The 23674-nt window shown below is 32.5% G+C and overlaps 1 protein-coding gene across 1 annotated transcript in view; it reads left to right on the top strand.

Moving 5' to 3' along the window:
* Positions 1 to 23674, top strand: part of FIG4 (FIG4 phosphoinositide 5-phosphatase) — a 134049-nt gene that overhangs the window by 90209 nt on the left and 20166 nt on the right. Inside the window, exons 20-22 of the mRNA XM_074310123.1 lie at positions 4251 to 4446; positions 6789 to 6871; positions 9474 to 9560. Coding sequence (XP_074166224.1) covers positions 4251 to 4446; positions 6789 to 6871; positions 9474 to 9560 — 366 coding nt within the window. The remainder of the gene's footprint in view (positions 1 to 4250; positions 4447 to 6788; positions 6872 to 9473; positions 9561 to 23674) is intronic.

Raw genomic sequence — 23674 nt, 5'->3', positions numbered from 1 at the left:
AAAGGCAGATCGATGAGGTGGTTATGCAACTAAAGAAACTAGAACGATAACAGATTAAAAATTCCCAAGTAAACACCAAATTGGAAATCCTGAAAATCAAAGGAGAGACTAATAAAATTGAAAGTAAGAAAACCATTGAACTAATAAAAGTAGAAGCTGGTTTTATGAAAAAAAAATAGACTATTGGTTAATTTGAATAAAAAAAGAAGAAAACCAAATTCAAAATCAAAATCAAAATAGCAAAAATAAAAAGAGTGAATTAACCACCAAAGAAGAAATTAAAGCAATTGTTAGAAACTGTTTTGTCAAATTACATGGCAATAAATTTGATAATCTAAATGAAATGAATGAATATCTACAAAAATATAAATTACTCAGATTAACAGAAGAAATAAAATATTTAACACAATATTAGAAAAAGAAATTGAACAAGTCATCAGTGAACTTCCTAAGAAAAAATTTCCAGAACCAAATGGATTCCCAAGTGAATTCTACCAAACATATAAAGAAAAATTAATCCCAATATTCTATAAACTATCTGGATGACAGACTTAAACATTAAGAATGAAACTATTTAAAAAGATGGAAGAAAATTAAATAATATATTTCCATTTTTGGAGAAAAGTTGTCTTTTTTCTTATTCAGCAAATAGAAGAAAATTATTAGGAACAAGATAGATATTTCACTATTCATATTAAACATCTATGAATAGTAATACTGCAACTAAAATAAAAACATATTGGGAAAATATTTGTAGAAAATATGACAAATAAAATATAGCATCTAAAGATCAAAAGGACTTAAATTTTTTTTACAAAGGTAATTCCTAGGTTTCAGGTGTGATTAAAAATATGTACTAAAAGATTTCAGCAAATTGGTATTCTCTTGGAAAAAAACAAAAAACTTCCATTTCACTAAAAACCAATGTTGGAAATTAAAACATTATTGCTTCTGTATTATATCCATAACATTAGCAAAAATATTTAAAAGCAAGGAAAATTAATGACAGACTTGTAGAAAAAGTGATACTGATTGATTTGTGGTAAAATTAAAAATTTTTAGAACCTTTTGGGAAGTTGATCTAGCAGCATACAGTAAAAGTCATAAAAATTGTCTTATTCTTTGATCCAATAATCCTGTTATTAGGGATTAGCTCCAACAGTACAGTACTATAAAATAAAATAATTGTTCACTATTGTAAAGGAGTACCATACAACAATAAAGAATTATAGGTAGGAAGAACATAAAAAAAAAATAGAAAGACCTTTGTGAAAAAAAGTGAAGTAAAAAAGAAAAAAAAAAGCAGAATGAGAGCAGCAAAATATACATTCATTAACTCCAACCATACCATATGAAAAGTGAATGAGAGTAATGGGACAGAATAAATTCTTAAGTCATTTGGACTGATTGAAAAATTAGGGCATTTTATACATTGAAATTAAGTAATCCAAATATTGTTACTAAGCAAATTTAATTGTCCTTATCAATAGTCTGTGTTTAATCTATAATAAAATATTTCACAACGAAAAATCATAAACGAGTAGAAATAGCCATTGGCTAAATTTCTTAATTTTAGGAATGGTATGCCTTTCCCATAAATGCTACTTGGAGCAAAATTTAAGTCAGTTTGTTTTGGTATTGGCACTTCTCAAAGTATAATTGTGATATATCTTAAAGAAAATTTTTCTCTCTCAATTTTTCTTTAGGGCTAAATAGAAAAATAATAGTTTTTCCCTCTTTCATTTGTTTCTTTATTCCATCTATGCTTCATTCATAGTTCACATAGCAATGATATGAACGCAAAATGGTTCATATGACCTGTGTTTTCTGTTCTATGTCTGACTTTATTTTTACTTCCTTAAAGAATTAATCTAGTTTCTTTATATTACAGCATAAGGAAAACTTTCATATTGGCCCATAGAGTCCTTCATGACTCCAAGGGGAGTTGCAAATAGACACTTCAGAGGGGGAGGATAACAGTTTCTTTTTTCATTAATTAAAGGTGTTCATTTGTCTTCTAATCTATAGAATAAGCAGCTAGATAATTTTTTAATTTAAAAGTAAATTTGAAAAAATTAAAAATTTTAAAGTTAATAATAATAATTTTTATTTGCATAGAACTTTAAGGTTTTCCAAGTATTTTTGACAAAAAGTCAAATGAATGGGGTATGGCAAATATTATTCTCATTTTGCAGATAAATAAATTTAAAAGTAAATTTGAAAAAATTAAAAATTTTAAAGTTAAATTTAATAATAATAGTTTTTATTTGCATAGAACTTTAAGGTTTTTCAAGTATTTTTGACAAAATGTCAAATGAATGAGGTATGGCAAATATCCTTATTTTGCCGATAAAGAAATGGTAACTCAGAGAAGTTTTAGATAGCTTGTCTATGATTACAGAGCTAGGAAGGGTTAGTTTTTTAAACTTAGCAGCAAAAGTGTTGAATGTGTTTCAGTGTCCTCTAATTTAATAGTGGTTAGGATTTCACTTTCCCTTTCTGGTAACCTTTTTCATTTCTTTTGTCTTTTTTTTTTTTTTTTTTTAATCTCAGTATATTTAAAAAAGAAAAAGTCTTTTAGGCTAAAGTTAATTATCTAAGCAAAGGAAAGTTATGAAAAGGCTTGGCTAATGGCAATAATTATACATATATACACATACATATGAAGTGTTTTGAAAGTCTTATTGTAGTTTTAATCAGTATTAGTTTAAATAATAGCTATTAAAATTTTAAAATGCACTCTAACCCCTTTTGGTACATCCTAGATGTGTATATATATATAAACATACATATATATGGATATAGATATCTATATCTCTGTATATGTATGTATACATGCATATATTAGGATTAGGGTTTTACACAGAACAGATAGATCAGAATGAACTAATTTGTATTCCAGAATAAAATATATATGACTTTGAATGATCTTTAATATAAGTGTATACACAATTATATGTCTATATACATATATACATCTATAATCATTCACAAGTCAAGTATATTTCATTTTGTAAGATGACAGTTAATTCTGACACATTTATTCTGTATATAATCTTACTGCTCTTACAAATTTACTCTCTGGAGGACCAGCCTTCTGCCTGGAATATGGGATTGTCTGGATTAATGTACCCATCGATTATTGAATGGCATTTGTACTTTTATAAATGACCCATTAGGTACAGTTGAAAATTTTTGCCAGTGTTTTATGTTCATGACCAAATCTTTTTGATTTTTCACTCATTTTGTTACATTATTTACATAATTTTATTATAAATAAACACACTTGAATGTGTGTGTATGTGTGTGTGTGTGTATCCATCTCTTTTTGGTGAAAAATAGTGATTTCCTTGGTGAAGGGTACACTTAAGGAAACATGATATTTGCATCATAATAACAATGATAATAAAAGCAATAATAGCCAGCACTTATGTATAAATTTAAGGTTTGTAAAGTGCAGTACGTATATTGTCTAATCTGATCCTTACAATAACCCTGTGACATGGCTGTTATTTTTAAAGAACTGAAAAATTATGGATGAATTTTACTGATTCTAAGCATAAACCTTTCAAAAGCTCTCAAATGTTTCTGTTTTTTAATCTTTGGACTGGGTCTCCCAAACTCGTCTAGTTCCAGTATTTATTGGCATTTTTTTTTTGCTTGCTCTGTTTCCAACATAGGTTTCTTTACACAGTGCTTAAGTCACCTCTTGTTCCTGGGGGATCATTGTATGGATGTGGATATCCCATCACCTTAGCTCACTGTAACCTGTAACTTTTGAACACTAACAATCCATCAGCCTCAGCCTTTCTAGGCAGAATCCTCTATAATAATTATATACATGTGTATATATGTACGTATGTATCTATGTAGATATATAATCTATATATATATAATTTTATAATTCCATAAGAAATGAATATAATTAAGTTTTAGGGAAAATACTTATGTTATTCTCTGAGCATTTTAAAACTTACCCAAAAGGATTAAAGTTCATATAGTGATAGCAAGTGCAAATAATGAAATATAGCAGTTTTTCATTTTAATGCCTCTTTAAACTGCTGACTTCTTTCTTCTGGAATCATTCTTTTCCTTCTCTATGTCTGAGGACAAAGGACAGAGAGAGTCCTATGTTAGTCAGAGTCAAACCTTAGACTGTAGACAATTTGGATGGAAGGTGCTGTGTATATTCATATTCATTAGAACTGATCTATTTTTTTCTCTCTTGTTTCCTATTTAAAAAAAAAAAGAAATAAAAGCAATAGGGAAGAAACTGTATTACAACGAAAAACAGCAGCTAGTGCCCCCCCACCTCCAAATGAAGAAGCTGTTTCCAGTAGTTCTGAGGATGATTCTGGAACAGACAGAGAAGATGAGGGTTCTGTTTCTCAGCGTTCCACCCCAGTCAAGATGACAGATGCAGGAGACAGTACCAAAGTGACAGAGGTAAGAAAGGAGAACAGCATACTTAACCCACGATTGACAATTTGGAGGAGGATGGCAATAAAAATTCTCTCTTTAGGTATACCACTATGAGCAAGGACACTTTGAACCAAGTGAGTCAAATCCCTTCAATTGTTAATTTATGAGACATTTTTTAGTTTGAATGTTAGCATAGAGATGATTGAAAGTAGGTGGTATTTTGAAATAGATTGTTCCTTTTTTCATAAGATGATGAAACTAGTTTTATAAAAAATATCTAAACTTATACTTCCAGGTGAGTCTGTTACCTTTGAAGTAGTCACCTTGAGAAGTTATACTTACTCCAGTGATTTCACTTTTTCCAGCATTTAAAAAAAAAAACTCCAATTAAAGTAACATATATTACACACTATATTAGATATTGGGGCTTAAAAAAGAAAAAAAAAGACAGTCCAGGCAAATTTTCTTGTGGCCATACTATATATGTTAGCCCATATGAAGGGCTTTTTAAAACTAAGGGAAAATTAATCAATGAAAAATGATCAGAACCATTCATAGAAATAATATGAAATTATGGTAATTGATTTTTAAAATGAGCATTATAACTTATCTGCATATAGGCTTCTACTTTGAACTTTTATTGAACAACAATATGCACTATATGTTCTATTTGTACTGGATTAGAAATTACTCTAAATTTTGTATATGTGCCAGTGATAAAGTACAACTCTCCAGATTAAATGTATTAATTCTATTCCTTTTAACTGTTGCTTCTGATGTAATAGTAAGAAAAGCCACTTTTTTTCTTTTGCTAAATTCTTTGAATTTGTATATTTGTGTTATTCGTATACATAAAATTTCTCTTTACCACGTACTTCTGACAAGCTATTGAATTATTAGGTAAATTCTGTGTAATTGCCTATAATGTAGTAAAGTTGTATTGTGCCCAGAGTGAAAAGCTCATCTCAGAAATATCAAAGAAAGTCCAATGTTCTATTAGCTATATTACTCTTGTCTCTACTAAATTAAGACCTACTACTCAATTCACTGCAATCAGGAACCTTATCTATATGAATTTTATATTTAAATAGTATGGTGATGAAGGTCACTATATTTTCCCTTTCTTGACCTAATTCTCTTTTAGAGTAAGTCTACATTTCACTGGTAAGTGGACTGTCAAAATTATTCCTTGTGTCTTTGTGAAGAGCCAACCCAAATAGTATCTATCTCTCTGTCTGTGAAGTCAGTACAAACTAGGCAGATTAGAAAGTCTTTCTTCCTTCTCCTGAACCACAACAAATTGATTTCAAGGCCAATGTTTTCTGTGTAAAATTATGTGTGTGTGTATATATATATATATATGTAAATATATATATATATATATATCTAAATATATATATATATTTATTTTGTAAATGGGTTATTTTGAGAGGCCTACTTAGCCCATAGAAACATAACTTTATGTGCCATTTGATATTTCTCCTTGCTTAAAGTTGCAACAATGTCTAGAATAAATATTTTAATTATTTTTATTCTAGACTTTAATAAAATAAGTTCTTGATAAAACAATAGCTTGAATCAAAATTTACTGGTATTATTACTAATAATAAATGACATTGTTATAGCACTTTAACGTTTACAAACACTTTACTCACAATGGTATGAAATAGGCAATATAAGTATCATCATTCACATTTTCAAATCAGGAAATTGAGCCTCAAAAATTGATGTCACTTGCCCATAGCCATACAGCTCTTGAGGGTCAAAACTGGAATTCAAACCTGGGCCTCAAACTGTAAGACTAGTTCTCTTGTTACTACAGAATAGTGCGATTTATATACAAGTTATGTGGTTCCCATTTAAAAATATACAAAAAGCTGGAGTATTTGAATTTTTCTATTTTTGCAAATAAATATTACAATATTAAATTTTTTTGCTTATATAAACATTAGATATCTTATACCAGCTTACTTTTAATACTTCAGAATATTTGTGATTTCATAATTGTAGTAGATTTTATCTCCATTTTAACAGATCATAGCCATTCTCATTCTTTAGTAGACAGTATTGGGGGTCACAAAAATTCAATTCCCTGCGATCCAGCCTTCTGATAATAAACCTCTCTGAATATAGTTGAGCTGGTGCTCCCACATTTGGCCTGTTGTTAGGACTAATCTTGAAGCTTATATTTGAGGAAGGACCTGGCAGAGTTTATGTTTTGTTTGTGTAGTAGTAATGCATGCATACTTTGGTGAAAATTTTCACTTTCTCTTACGAGTTTATGTATAAAAGTCTTTACCTTTGGAAATTACTAGAGTCCTGAAATTCTAAAAAGATTCATTGATTTTTTTTTTTTACAACACTAGAATTTAGTGCAACCTATGAAAGATGTTTATGGGATTAACCTCTCAGACGTCCCTTCAGAAGAGGATCTCTCTGTTTATACCAGGTAAAATAATTCACTAATTCAACAACTAGGTAGGCATTGTGTTAGATGCTAGAGTTATAAGAGTGAAAATCTCTGTTACCAGAAGCTTAAAATGAGAGTAGGTGTGTATAGGGAAGCTATAAACACAAATCATGATTTTCCAGGCATACTAAAGAAGCTCTGGAACAAAGTGGAGAGAGGGCAGCCTTGGGGACAGGGAGACTGAGTCTAATTCCATCTTGGATCCATATTGACTCTGTGACTCTGAACAAGTTATTAACTTGTTAACTAGAGCACCACTCTAGGTGACCTAATGAATGTTGATTTGCATTAAAATGATTCCTTGTTAATGAAATCATAGTTCATAGGATTATTGATTTAAAGTTGGAAAGAACTTTTAGAATCGATGGCATTCAAACCCCTCATTTTGTAGATTCTAAGATTCTGAGAAATTAAGTAATTTACTTAGCATCACACAACTAGTAAGTTTCATAGGTGATATTTGAACTCAAGTCTTCTTAATTCCAAATCTAGTGCCTTCTTCACTACCTTATGCTGCCTCTCCTGAATCACAGTTCCAATCTCCAAACTTAAAACAGAAGAATAGGTATGAAGTTCTATGAAATGGGGATCCAAGGGTTTCAAAAGTAAATTGAAGTCTCCATGGAGGAGGAGGTAGCTCTTGAATCTTGAAAGAAATGAAATATATTAATAAGCACTAATGTAAAGAAAGTACATTCCAGAAATCAGAAATAATTAGCTTAATTAATGACAAGAGAGAAGGCAATTAAGAAGAGACTAAAAAACCAATATCCCTATAGGTTTTTTTTAAACAATTGAAAATTTTTGAATTAAAAATCATTTTTTTTCTTCTTATCACCTCTCACTACATTGAAAAAGAGAGAAAAGTAAAACCCTGTAATAAAAAAAGTATATTCAAATAAAACAGATTGTCCCCTTGGCATTGTCTAAAACGAATGTATGATTAGTCAGTGTATTGATCAGAATTCTTAAGTCTTTCAAAATGTTGTTTACAGTGTCTTTACAGTGTTATTAATACTATGTAAATTGTTCTCTTAGTGCTACTCACTTCATATTTTGTTCTATTCTCTTCATCTGTAACTCTGAAGCTGATATAATTTTTGGTGACATAATTAGCATTAAGTGATTTGTCCAGGATCACACAGCCAGTAAGTGGCAAGTGTCTGAGGAGGAGTTGAATTTAGGTCCTCTTAACTCCAGGGTTGGTGCTTTATTTACTGTACCACCCAGATGCCCCTGTAATTTTCTTAATAAAAAATAATGTGGAGCTTACAGTTTGAAGGGTTAGGCTGAAGCCTAATAGTAGTTATCAGGATATTAATGGTCAACCTTTTATTAGGTACAAATATTTTGATTCAAGTTAGAAACACAGGAAAAAGAAAACTACTTTGTGAAATATGATTCCTGTCTAGAAACATTTGCTTAGAATTCTTGAGTTGAAAACATCTCTTGCACTGAAATACATCCCAACAGCAGAGAAGTGTAAAGTGCTTATTACATTTCTAGCATATGACTTTATACTAAAATGTAAATATAATGTTATTGCTGTTAATGAGGACTCTGGAAAGAAAGAACTTTTTCTTAATTTAATAAAGTGGACCAGGATATAGACATAATGTGGCAAGATCCGGTGTCCTTGGCCCTGGCTTACTATGGTGAAGTCATCAATTTTACTATCTCAGGTACTACAAAGACTGAAAGGAGGATGCATGGTTAGGACTCGTATAGCCTAGGCATGCTGACAGAATTGTCTCCTGACAATTGGCCTTGATGAAAGGACGAGTTCTATCACTTAGTCTCTTATTTATTTTGTGAATGAGGCAAATTAGGACTTTCCTTGACGTTTAAAGTAGACTTACATTCCTTAGTTGAAGACAAAATGTGATAATTATTATAATGGTTTGAAAAGTTTAAAATGTTGTATGAATATATTTGTTATTATTACCTGGCCTATTATGTATATGTAATTAGGGGACTTGCTGAAAAAAAAAAAACAAAAACAGATAAACTTAGTAATTAAAGAATGAAATTAGTTCAAAACAACTAATCAATCATATTTCTGCTTCACTTTTTCTGCTTTTTAAGGCATTAGAATACAGTATCTTAGAAAGACAACTGTATGTGACCTCTGAGAGTCACAGCTTGAATTCTACTTCTGTTCTTTATTATCTTGACCTTGAACAAATTACTTCAATGACGAGTTAGAATAAATTATTTTTAAATTTTCTTCATCTCTAAGATCCATAATCATAGAATTGTATACTGAGCCCTACATTTGATGTGAAAAAGCATAGATCAGGCTGTACAATGAAGGAAGCCTTATTTCATTTATTTCTGCCTTACATTTTTAAACAATCTTATCTCCCACTCTCTCAAGTCCCCCCCATCCTTGAATCCCCACAGCCCACTGTGAAATGGGAAAACAGCTTAAATGTGATTATTTTATGTGAAATGGCAGATATTTAGTATCCTTTCCTGAAACTACTGTTATTATCATCCTAAAGAAAACCTCATTTTTCTTGAGCTATTGATATTGCAAGTTATTATATTTCTTACTCTTACTATCTATTGCAATCTGTAGGTTTGTTCAACTGGGACAGCATCAACACAAGCAAGACAAGAATAACCAGCAGCATTGTTCTAAGCACTTAGATGGAGTTATAAAATTGTAAGTACTGTGTGTTTTTGAACATTCATACACACATCTATTTTTTAAAAGAAATGTCTGCCCGTAAGACTGCTAAAACACAGTACCCTTCCCTCATTGTACCTTGACAGAAATAAGTGGGATCGATATGTGGTGATAGGGAGAAGGAGAGACAGAGTTTTGTCTGTGTTTCAAGTGAGTACTTCAGGGGTGGTAGAAATTGATGGAAATTGCTTCCCACTGATTGGAGGCAATTAAGGTTACTCTTTTGGCCCTGAAAATAAGCTCCTCAACTAGATGATAGACTCTTTGAGTTCTTGGAGACTGTGTTTTCTATTAATTTTGTATTTTCCTCAGCACTTCATATAGCAGTGAGATAAGCAATGGATTTGGAATCAAGGATCTGGATGAAATTTCAGCTTTGCTACTTAACTGTTTAATCCTGGCCAAAGTAATTCACTTTTCTGGGCCTCAATTTTACAATCTGTAAAAGGAGCATTTGTCTTAAAAACTGTGATCTTACCTTATGATATCAAGTAGGTGCTTAATGACTGTTAAATAAATCCAGCAGGGGCACAGTACCTTTGGCATTTCCATGAGCTCCTACTGCTCAAGTGCAGTACTTTTGAAGAACCCAGTAAAGTATTGGAGTTAAGAGAGTATATCATGTGGCTGTATACACTTGGCTGCTTTTTTTTTTTTTTTTTTTGAGCTAGGCTTTTTTTCTTCTTTTCAAACTTATTGGAATACCATGTTATTTTTGTAGGACCCAAGATAGACTAACCTTTTTATATACTCATACCAGGTAATTTTTTTCAAGTTCTCACCTTGTATTGGAAGAAAATAATCACCATGTATGCATTTTTGCCTTTAAAATTGTTTACAGTTTTAATTAATTAATCATAAAGGATGATAATTGTAAGATCCTTTGAAAGCAAAGATAGACTTTTGCATCATACCTGATGCCTGGCACAGGAATCTGTACCTAGTGCATAGACACTTAATGAAGGGAAGTTCACATTCAAGATTATATTGCACCCATGATCACTAGTGTCTCTCTTGTACCCAGCCTCCAAGAGTACAAGGAGGAGCTGTGACTGGGAAATTAGAGGTCCTGGGTTTGAGTATTGACTCTATCTTACTAGTTGTAAGAGTAAGGATGTGTTATAATTTCTTGCCTGTTTCCTCATCTGAAAAAGGATGGGGATAATCTAGATTAGCTTTCAGTCTTGTGATTCTAAGATACTGAGAAAACATGAATACTTGTAAGAACAGACTAGAAACAGTTTTATAAAGCAGCAACCCTCTGGTCTGTCTCAGGAAAAGTACAAAATGGACAGGTTAATCCACTAGGTTGTCTTCACTTTGAGGAAAGCAGTTGTGTTCTTTGCTGATGAAAATATTTTTGAAGTATTTGACACATGACTTGCTCTGTTTTAATAGGAAAGCCTGCACTGGACAGATAGCTGTGCTATGTAGCATAACAAGTTTTCAAAGTTTATGGTTCAGATCAGAATGTTCCTTCCATATGCATTTTGAAATGTTTAAAGTGCATCCTCCAAATGGGACAGTGAAAACCAAGTATTTTGTCCCAGATGTTTTATAATAGTAAACATAACTAAACAAACAGACACTGCATTTCCTTGATAAACAGTGTAAATAGTATTCATTTTATAATACTGTTGTGAATTCATAACTATATATTTAATTCATCCTTTCATCTTTTACATATCTTATAAATTCTCATTCTTCAAGTCTCCAAACCCAAAAGTAATATTAAAAATATTAAAAACACAAAGATGAATATTAGAAACTTGTGAATGACATTTTTCATTTCATGGTTTTCTCAAAATGATGTGAAAAGGTGTCATGCTAATACATCAAGATCAATTTTTTTAAAAATTAAGAGTGTTTACATTAAGTTTAAAAGATATGTATTTGTGGACTCACTTATGTGTCTGTGATAATTCCCTTTTCATCTCTGTGGGGAGTGCCTAGGAATATGCTCTGCTGTACATAATGGACCCATCTGCCAAAACTATTCTGAGAGAAAGTTTCACCAGGACACATTACCGAGTTCTGGAGTTGGGGAAGCTTCTCTTATTGACTAGCTACCTCATATTAGTCTTTTAGTGGCTACAAAAGGATTTAACATTAGCCAACTTCTCTGGTTGTTTAAACAAAGGATTAAGTGCAAGGATTGCTGTTTCTTTTCCCTTTTATGCATTTTAGGGTCCCTTTCATTTTCTTTCTGGACCTCACCCATGAAAGAAAGAGAGAGGCTAATTGAGCATCTGTGGCAGCAGGCAAGGATTCTATAAGTAACCCACCCTGAAAAGTTTTGCTGGTTAATTCAACCTAATAAATACTTTTAAATTTCCTACTATGTGCAGAGTACTCTATTAAGTACTAAACCAAATGGAAAAAAAAATTCCCTTTCCCTCAAAGAGTTCACTTTCCACTGGAGCTACACAAATAAATATTTGAATACATAAATAATTTATGTGATTATTTGGGGGAAGAGAGAGAATACTAATGATCATAGAAGTTAGGAAAAACTTCTTGATAAAAGAGGTAGCCTGTGAACCAAGGCTTGAAGGAAGATAAAGGTCCTAAGAACTGGAAGTGAGAATGGAAAGCATTCTAAGTTTATGCAAAGGGATTAAGGAAAGATATTGACTGACATGTATAGAGAATAGCAAATAGGCCAGTTTGTCTGGTGTGTAAAGGGGGAAAAAAAAACAAGTTTGGATAGGCTGGAATTTAAGGAAGGGCTTTCAGTGCTACACCAAGAAATCTCTCTCACACCCAGAAGTCAATAAGAAATCACTTAAAATTCATGATAAAAAAATTAAAATGGTCTTGTTTTATAGGAAGATGATTTTGGGAACTCAGCAGAGTATAGAGCAGAAAAAGGAACGACTGAAAACCAGAAGTCCATTTAAGGAGATTGCTTACATGGTTTGGGCAGGAGACTTTTCCTGGTTTTCCAATGCATTTCTCTCAAAATGCTAGTTACCTTGTGTCGTCTTTGCATGTACCAATAGATTTTAGATTTGTCTTTTTCAGTAGTGTGAGGGACTATTTTACTTTTATCTTTGTATCTTTAGCACCTTCCATTATGCCTGGCATGTGCTAGTTGCTTAATAAGTGCATGCTGACTGAGAGATGAGAGAATGAATATATAACATTTGTGAGACTGAGAGGTGGTAGCTGACACTAAGGCAAATCTGTAGAATTTGTTTTAGAAATCCAAATTCTGTCAATAGGAAAAGACTGGATCCTTAAAAAAAAAAAAAAAAAAGATAAAGGCAAGATGCTATATATTAGGCACACAAAATAAGCAAAGAAATCTTACTGTTATTACTGAGTTTCTTGGTGTCCTCCATTCTTTAACTTCTAATTATTACGTCCCCCACTCAACACACAAATAATCATAGCAACTTTAACTGTTCCTTCAAAGACATTCCAGTTCCCTCCTTCTGCCTACTTAGTCACTTAACCCAGTCACTAAATTAAATTTTAATGGTTCTCTTGATTCCTCTTCCATTATTACACATACTTAATCTCTCCTACCTACCCCTCCACATACCCAACCTCTCTTTTAGTTTCCTGCCTTTGAACCCACTTTAAGTCGTACACAAATAATAATAAATTTGCAAATAATAAAGGGGAAATGAAGAATAACCTTATTCATATATTTGTTAAGCTGCTTTTTTCCTATCTGATGGTAAAGAGGATAGAATTTGCCTTCTCCTCTGATGGATTCAGAGTACTATGACATAAGGGAGGTAATGCCATGACGTGCAAGTATATTGGATTTAAGTGTTGGAAGTCTGTGCAAGATCATCTGCCTCACTTTCTCTTCCAGAGCCATCTGGGTCCAGTGGTAAGATAAAGATCAGGACAACTAGAGGATTATTCTTAGGTTAAAAGAGTATACAAAGCAGGAAGCAGATCATTTTTAGGATAGAAGATTGCTGATAACCTGCAAAATGTATTTAGAGATTTCCATCTCCAAGGATCAGAATGTGCATATTAGATGTAAACACCCCATCTCAAGTCATTTTTATTTCCTTTGTTGTTTTTAAAACCAGTAATGTATATTTTAAATTTTTGATAACATGCTCCAAAATTTTGTACTGAAGAATGTTGATCCTAAAGTAATATTGGCATCTAAATGAATGTGTAATTGGCTATGCACCCTGATCTTTCTCATTTTCTCTTGGAAGGAAGTGGGAAGCTAGGAAGATTTTGGCATGATTTTATTGAGAGAGCCCTCTCTCACCCCACCCTCCCTCATCCCCATTTTTAGTAATGGTAGACCTCAGTGAACATTAACCATGTGTAATGTATTAGTCATGTATAAAGGCTTATTTTTCATCTGTTATTGAATTAGACATATTTTTCACTTTAAATATTTCATAATTTTAAAATTTGTTTCATTTTAAGACTGAGACAGAGAACATTTAAAGTCAAGGGAACAAACTGGACAATAAAAAGCTTTTTTTTTCAGGAATAAATAACAGCTAAATATAATGTTATATTATGATATTTTTAAAAAAATAATTAACAAAATGGTTTGAAATTCTCTAATTTATGCTTTAAAGCCAAATAGCCAAGCTAAATCTTATATTTCATCAGGAGAATATATTACATAAATGACTAAAGCAATTTATTTTCTGCCTTTGTTGTATGTTAGTTATATGTAGTTCCATTATACCCTCTCATCACCATGGTCACTTCTCAGTTACTTTTATAATGTTGGACTCTGGATTCCTTCTGTCTCTGCCTAATTTCCTTTTGGCCTCTATTACAAGTAAAGTAGATAAGAATATTTTAATTCCAATTTTGGAATCTATGGTAGAACAATGTGATTTAGAGCCTAATGGAACCTTAGCCATATTTTTGTTCCCTTATTTTACTGATATGGAATATAATGCCTAGAGAAGATAAATATGACTTGCCTAAGGCTGCCAGAGCAATGAATAGTAAAGTCAAGATTTTGACTTCTTCTGATCCAGGGATCTCTCTACTAACACCAGTGGTTTTCAAACTTTTAGAATTCTATTGCACTCTAAAAAGTTATTAAGGATCCTAAAGAATTTTATACTGTTTTTATCTTTCAATATTTACCATATGAGAAATTAGAATTCATTAAATTTACAAATATTTATTCAGTAATTAACTTAAAATGACAATAGTAAAGCAATTAGATGTCAATATAAATAACATTTTAATAAAAAGCAATATAATTTCCAAGACAAAAGAAAATTGGTGAAAAGAGAGGCATTATTTTACATAGTTTTGCAAATTTCTTTAATGTCTGGCTTAATGGCTAATTTTTGTAGTGGAAAGAAATTGGAAATTGAGTGGATGCCCATCAGCTGAGGAATGGTTGAATATGTTATGGTATATGAATGTAATGGAATATTCTTGTTCTTTAAGAAATGATGACCAGGCTGGTTTCAGAAAAGCATGGAGAGACTTATATGAAGTAATGCTGAGTGTAGTGAGCAAAACCAAGAGAATATTGTACATAGAGATAACAAAATTATGTGATGATCAGCTGTGATGGATTTGCCTTTTTTCAATAATGAGGTGATTCAAGAAAATTCCAATAGACTTGTGATACAAACTGCCATCTGCATCTAGAGTGAGAGAACTATGGAGACTCAATACGGATCAAAGTATAGAATTTTCACCCTTTTGTTTGTTTGTTTGTTTGTTTTTTCTTTTTCTCATGAATTTTTTCCCTTTTGATCTGATTTTTCTTATATAGCATGATGAGTATGGAAATATATTTAGAAGAATTATACATGTTTAACCTATATGTTTTACATAAAACAGTCATATGACTGCTTGCTGTCTTGGGGAAGGAAGAGGTAAGAAAGGGAAGGAGAGAAATTTGAAAATTTTTTGCTAAAGGTGAATGTTAAAAACCATCTTTGTATGTATTTGGAAAAATAAAATATTATTAAAAAAAAAGAAATAAACATAGCTGTCCTCTGGAATCTGAACTTAAAAAATAAATAGGAAAAGGCTAGGTTCTCATTCTGCATTCAATCTGTTGTGATATATTCTTTTGGTTAAAGCCAATGAAGAAAATTCAGATTCATGCAAATATATAGTTGAAAAAGGGAGAAATATAGCTTATTAGTATTATTAAAATAGTTTTAATCTTCTGAACCACTTGAAAGATGTTGAGAACCTCCAGAGGTTCATGAATCACACTCTCAGAACTTCATCACACAGTATTATAAAAGGAATCTGAGATCTGTTTCTAAGCTGAAAGTTTCTGCTTCTTTCTTAGATGCCTTTGAATTCAGATATAGAATGATATGATTTAAGGAAGTCTGTCATCTCTATTGAGATGGTAGTTAAAATGCTTGTCCAACTAAAAAAAAATCTAGGGTATATATAGAGAAAAGAGTTCAGGACAAAGTCCGGGGTTTACTCATTCAAAGAAATGACCCAGCAAAGAAGACTGAGAAAGGGGCCAAGAGTGGATCAAGTGGAGATGAATCATGAAAGTATAATGTAAGGAAAATTTAAGAAAGAGAAGGTGTCAGTGAGGTAGGGGACAGTCAGCAGTATCAGAAGTTTCAAAGGGGTCAAAAAAGATGAGGACTGGGGGCGGAGCCAAGATGGTGGAGAAGGCACATGCGACTTTCTAAGCTCCTGTCATACCCTCACTACTAATTACTAAATTCAGCCTCAAAAATAATGCTTGACTGGTAAAATTCACGAAGATCAACTGAAGATAATCTGGAAGATCACCAAAAAAAGGTTTGTCCTGAGTGGCAAGAGCAGGCCAGCGCAAGCAGGGAGATAGGAGAGTCTAACATACTGAGCAGATTGGGGAGGGGGTGGTCTCCGTGGCTGAAAATTTTACAGGGAGGACAGATGCTGTGCTCTGGTTGCAAAGCAGTAGGCCAATAGAGAAATTAAAGCTAAAGGTAGAGGATACTCTAAAAAATGCCTGAACCTAGCAGGCTCTGTCTATACCCACCCAAAACCGGAAGTGAGTGCTGAGCACAGACCATAACACAGCTGTGCAGCTGCATTCTGCAGCATGGGGCTTTTGCCAGGGTAGTCACAAATCTACACAGCAGGGGGGTGCAGCCCAGGGCAGCCTCTAATCTGCACAGTGGGGGGGGGTTCAGCCTGGGGCAATAGAACTTCTGCAGCGGGACTGTGTTCCCCAGGGCAGAGACATTTTTGGTCCTGTGTAGTACTCGCAGGCACAGGCCTACAGTGGGCTTTTGCCTGGTGTAATGACACTTTGATTGCTCAGCCTCTAGTCCCAGGGCAGTCACTAATCCGCACACAGACCTCTTTACAGGACATGTCTGCTAACCCTCCCCTCCCCACCCCTCGTGCTACCCAGGCCTGAGTCACTTCCAGTGTGGAGTACTTCCAAAGCTCAGCCGCTCTTTGCAGCCCATTTGCAGGACAACTATTGTCCATATACCTATCCTTGCTCTGCAGAGGAATCTGGTGACCTCTTTGCCCTGAAGGCAGACCCTAAGGGCTTTAAAAAATGAGTAAAAAAGCCAAAAGGACTATCGATAGCTTCTATACAGAAAGGGAGCAGGTTTTCAACTCCAAGGAGACTAATAGCAGACAGTATCCAGACAAAATCCCAAAGGGGGAGGTAATCTGGTCCCCATCACACAAGGATCTCAAGAAGAAATTACAAAAAATCTTAAAAGAGAACTAGAAGAAAAATGGGAAAAGGAAAGAGAAGCTATGCAACAGAGTAACAACTTCCTGAATTGTGAATTGGAAAAGGTAAAGAACTCCCAGGAAGTGCAGGGAAACAGAGTTTGTGAATTGGAAAAGGTAAAGAACTATCAGGAAAGTAGGATTTGTGAATTGGAAAAGATAAAGAACTCCCAAGAAAGTAGGATTTGTGAATTGGAAAAAGAAAATAATTCAGTAAAAAAAAAGAAAAAGAAAAAGAAAAAGAAAGAAAGAAAAAAAAATTAGTGAAATGGAAAAAAATTCCATAGAGCTAAACAATTCATTTAAAATTCAATTGGACATATACAAAAAGAAGTAAAAAAAATTTAATGAAAAAAATAACTCATTAAAAATCAAAACTGAACAAATAGAAATGAATGATTCATTGAGACATCAAGAATCAGTCAAGCAAAACCAAAAAAAAAAAAAAAAAAAAAAAAAAAGAAAAAGAAAAATTAGAAGAAAAAAAAAGTTAAATATCTACTTGGAAAAAACAGCAGACCTGGAAAATAGATCTAGAAGAGATAAACTGAGGGTTATTGGATTTCCTGAAAATTATGATGAAAAAAAAAGAGCCTAGATATTATTTTATAGGAAATCATGAAAGAGAATTGCCCAGATGTAATAGAATCAGAAGGTAAAATAGGCAAGAAAGAATTCATCGAACACCTTATGAAAAAGACCCTAAAATTAAAACTCCAAGGAATATTGTGGCTAAATTTCAGAACTAGCAGACTAAGAAAAAAATATTATAAGCAGCCAGAAAAATAGCAATTCAAATACTGAGGAGCCACAGTAAGGATCACTCAAGATCTAGCTTCTTCCACATTAATCATAATGTGCATAATCTGGGGATAAGAAGATTGTAGGAAATACAAAATTAATCATTTTTACTGTAAATGTGAATGGGATGAAACCTCCCATAAAGCGGAAGTGGATAGCAGACTGGATCAAAAGTCAGAACTCTACAATATGTTTTTTACTGGAAACACGTTTAAAGCAGGGAGATACATACAGAGTAAAGATAAAAGACTGGAGAAGAATCTATTATGCTTCAGGTGAAGTCAAAAAAGCAGGGGTAGCCATCCTTATCTCAGATTTCATATCAAGCAAAAGCAAAAATTCATCTAATTAAAAGAGCTAAGGAAGGAAACTACATCTTGCTAAAGGATAGCATAGACAATGAAGTAATATCAATACTAAACATATATGTACCAACTGGTATGGGATCTAACTTCCTAAAGGAGAAGTTAAGAGGGTTGCAAGAAGAAACTGACAGCAAAACTATAATAATGGGAGATCTCAACCTTGCACTCTCAGAATTAGATAAATCAAATCACAAAACAAATAAGAAAGAAATTAAAGAGGGAAATAGAATATTAGGAAAATTAGATATGATAGATCTCTGGAGAAAACTGAATGTGACAGAAAGAAGTATATTTTCTTCTCAGCAGTTCATAGAATCTATACAAAAATTGACCAAATTTTAGGACATAAAGACCTCAAAATTAAATGGAGGAAGGAAGAAATAGTAATTGCCTTCTTTTCAGATCACAATGCAATAAAAACTACATTCAACAAAAAATTAGGGGTAAATAGACCAAAAAGTAATTGGAAACTAAATAATCTCATCTTAAAGAATGGGTGAAACAGCAAATTATAGACACAATTAATAATTTCACCCAAGATAATGATGATGAGACATCATACCAAGATTAGTGGGATGCAGCCAAAACGGTGATAAGGGGAAATTTTATATCTTTAGAGGATTACTTGAATCAAATAGAGAAAGAGAAGATCAGTGAATTGGGCTTTCAACTTAAAAATCTAGAAAAAGACCAAATTAAAATGCCCCAATCAAATACTAAACTTGAAATACTAAAATTTAAGGAAGAAAGTAATAATATTGAAAGTAAAAAATACAATTGAATTAATAAATAAAATTAAAAGTTGGTTTTATGAAAAAACCAATAAAGTAGATAATAAACCTTTGGTAAATCTGATTAGAAAGAAGAAAGAAAAAAATAAAATTGTTAGTCTTAAAAATGAAAAGGGAGAACTTTCTACCAATGATTAGAGTAATAATGAGTTACTTTGCCCAACTTTATGCCGATAAATTTGATAACCTAAGTGAAATTGTTTATTACCTCCAAAAATATAAGCTTTTCAGATTAACAGAGGAGGAAGTTAATTGTTTAAATAGTTCCATTTCAGAAAAAGAAATAGAACAAGCTATTAATCAACTCCCTAAGAAAAAATCCCCAGGACCAGATGGATTTACATGTGAATTCTACCAAACATTTGAAGAACAATTAACCCCAATGTTATATAAACTATTTGAAAAATAGGGAATGAAAGAGTCCTGCCAAGTTCCTTTTATGACACAGACATGGGACTGATACCTAAACCAGGTAAGTTGAAAACAGAGAAGGAAAATTACAGACCAGTCTCCCTAATGAATATTGATGCTAAAATCCTAAATAAAATATTAGCAAAAAGACTACAGAAAATCATCTCCAGGATAATATACCATGACCAAGTAGGATTTATACCAGGAATGCAGGGCTGGTTCAATAGTAGGAAAACTATTAGTATAATTGACCATATCAATAACCAAACTAACAAAAATCATGTGATCATCTCAATAGATGCAGAAAAAACATTTGATAAAATCCAACATCCATTCCTATTAAAAACACTTGAGAGTATAGGAATAAATGGACTTTTCCTTAAAATAATCAGTAGCATCTATTTAAAACCACCAGTAAGCATCATATGCAATGGGGATAAATTGGAACCATTCCCAATAAGATCAGGAGTGAAACAAGTTTGCCCACTATCACCATTACTTTTCAATGTTGTATTAGAAGTGCTAGCTTTAGTAATAAGAGTTGAGAAAGAGATTAAAGGAATTAGAGTAGGTAATGAGGAAAGCAAATTATCACTCTTTGCTGATGATATGATGATATACTTAGACAACCACAGAGGTTATACTAAAAAGCTATTAGAAATAATCCACAACTTTAGCAAAGTTGCCGCATACAAAATAAAGCCACATAAGTCATCAGCATTCTTTATATATCACTAACAAAATCCAACAGATAGAGTTACAAAGAAGAATTCCATTTAAAGTAACTACCGATAGTATAAAATATTTAGGAATCTATCTGCCAAGGGAAAATCAGGAAGTATATGGGCAAAACTACAAAACACTTTCCACACAAATAAAGTCAGATCTAAGCAATTGGAAACATATTAAGTGCTCTTGGATAGGGTGGGCAAATATAATAAAGATGACAATACTACTTAAACTAATCTATTTATTTAGCGCTATACCAATCAAACTCCCCAAAAAAGTATTTTAATGACCTAGAAAAAATAACAACAAAGTTCTTATGGAAAAACAAAAAGTCAAGAATTTCAAGGGAACTAATGAAAAAAAAAATCAAATGAAGGTGGTCTAACTGTACCAGATCTACAATTATATTATAAAGCACGGTTGCCAAAACCATTTGGTATGGGTTAAGAAATAGACTAGTTGATCAGTGGAATAAGTTAGGTTCAAAGGACAAAATAGTCAATAACTTTCATAATCTTGTGTTTGACAAACCCAAAGACCCCAGCTTTGGGGATAAAAACTCACTGTTTGACAAAATACTCCTGGGAAAATTGGAAATTAGTATGGCAGAAACTAGGCATTGACCCACACTTAACACCATACACCAAGATAAGGTCAAAATGGGTTTATGACCTAGTCATAAAGAATGAGATTATAAATAAATTAGAAGAACATAGGATAGTTACTTCTCAGACCTGTGGAAGAAGAAGGAATTTATGAACAAAGAAGAACTAGAGATTGATCACAAAATAGAAAATTTTGATTATATCAAATTGAAAAGCTTTTGTATGAACAAGACTAATGCAGACAAGATTATAAGGTAAGGAATAAACTGGGAAAACATTTTTACTGTCAAAGATTATGATAAAAGCCTCATTTCCAAAATGTATAGACAATTGACTCTAATTTATAAGAATTCAAGCCATTCTTCAGTTGATAAATGTTCAAAGGATATGAACAGACAATTCTCAGACGAAGAAATTGAAACTATTTCTAGCCATATGAAACGATGCTCTAAGTCATTAATCAGAGAAATGCAAATTAAGACAACCCTGAGATACCACTACACACCTGTCAGATTGGCTAGAATGACAGGGTAAGATAATGCGGAATGTTGGAAGGGATGTGGGGAAACTGGGACACTGATACATTGTTGGTGGAATTGTGAATACATCCAGCCATTCTGGAGAGTGATTTGGAACTATGCTCAAAAAGTTATCAAACTATGCATACCCTTTGATCTAGCAGTGTGCTACTGGGCTTATATCCCAAAGAGATCTTAAAGAAGGGAAAGGGACCTGTATGTGCCAGAATGTTTGTGGCAGCCCTCTTTGTGAGGTGGCCAGAAAATGGAAACTGAGTGGATGCCCATCAATTGGAGAATGGCTGAATTAATTGTGGTATATGAATGTTATGGAATATTATTGTTCTGTAAGAAATGACCAACAGGATGATTTCAGAAAGGCCTGGAGAGAGTTACATGAACTGATCCTGAGTGATTGAACAGGACCAAGAGATCATTATATATTTCAACAACAATACTATATGATGATCAATTCTGATGGACATGGCCTCTTCAACAATGAGATGAACCAAATCAGTTCCAATAGAGTAGTAATAAATTGAACCAGCTACACCCAGCGAAAGAACTTTGGGAAATAAGTATGAACCAGTACATAGAATTCCCAATCCCTCTATTTTTGTCTGCCTGCATTTTTGATTTCCTTCATAGGTTAATTGTACACTATTTCAAAGTCCTATTCTTTTTGCACAGCAAGATAACTGTGTGGATATGTATACATATGTTGTATTTGACATATATTTTAACATATTTAACACGTATTGGTCAACCTGCCATCTAGGGGAGGGGTGGGAGGAGGGAGGGGAAAAATTGGAACAAAAGGTTTTGCAATTATCAATGCTGAAAAATTACCTATTCATATATCTTGTAAATAAAAAGCTATAATAAAAAAAAAGATGAGGACTGAGAAAAGTACTGATCTTAAGGAGAGAGGTAGTTGTTGATCTTGAAGAAAGCTATTTGATTTGTGATATGGGATCAAAAGTCAGATTGTTACTAAATGAGTGAGAGTGAAGTAAGTAGAGTCAATGAATGTAGGCAGTTTTTTCTAAGAGTTTGATGATAAGAGGGAAAATGTGGGATAATAACTCGAAGTGTTTTTTTGTGGTTGTTGTTTTAATTTTTTCAGATGAAGATCTAGGCATGCTTGTGGGAAGTAAGAGAACAGCCAATTATAAAGAAATTGAAAATCTGAATTCATGCTTCTTTAAATTCTTTAGATTTTCTACCCAAGTTATTCTACCCATTTAAATTTCATTATATATAAGTTAGTTTAAGAAATGAAAGTAGCCAAAGGCTGTTAGACTATGCAGAAGTCATGCCTTCACAGAGAGTACACTTTTTTTTTTTTTTAAAGAAGACATTTGGAAGGGATTCTACATGGAGAGAACTAAATAAAAAAAAAATGATACTAAGTATGCCTTAACAAAAAGTTAACTTCTTACCATTGCACTGTGTGTATCAGCTGTCAGTCATCCTCACTTATTCATTGAAATCATCAAGTATTAAGCTTTCTATTGATTTAGTTTAGAGGATCTCATTGAGTTCTTCATAGAATTTCAGTCTCTCTTTATTTTGTGACTCAGATTTTAGATTTTAGCCTATAGTTAATTTCATTAGATCACTGAAAGGTAAGAAGAATAAGTACCCCATGAAATGATGTTTTCTGTGGTCTTTGTTAGCACTATAAAACCAACTCCCTTCTTTGCTTCTTGAAGGAGAATCTTCAAGGGAGAATTGGAGTCATTCTATTTAGCTATAATTTCTTGATTCCTTCTCATGTCATCAATAGCATGGATGGTCTTTTCCTCCAGTTTTTGTTGGCTTGTTCATAATCAGTCAAGGATTTCATGAATATATATAAGTGATTTGAAAATTGTGTGCTTATTAGTACTCTTGTCTCATTTTATGCCACTGTATAAGTCTTTGTTGTTACTGAAAGGAAAGGGCTCCACACAATTGTTCCTTAACTGTTTGATCACATTTACTTTTAAATCTATCAGATTCTGGTTTTTTTCCCTAAGGCAGGTTATTAATGGTTTGTTCAATTTTTTTCTAACATAAGGTTTAAGTATTCTGTTCCCTTTTCAGTTAATCTAAGTACTTTATATTTTATAAATATTCATTCATTTCACATAGACTTTTAGTTTTACTGTAGTATAATTAGGCAAAATAAAGCCTATTAATTGT

Source organism: Sminthopsis crassicaudata, chromosome 4 (genome assembly GCF_048593235.1).
Source record: "Sminthopsis crassicaudata isolate SCR6 chromosome 4, ASM4859323v1, whole genome shotgun sequence".
In the NCBI taxonomy this organism is placed as follows: domain Eukaryota; kingdom Metazoa; phylum Chordata; class Mammalia; order Dasyuromorphia; family Dasyuridae; genus Sminthopsis; species Sminthopsis crassicaudata.
This window is presented reverse-complemented; position numbering and strand designations above follow the sequence as displayed.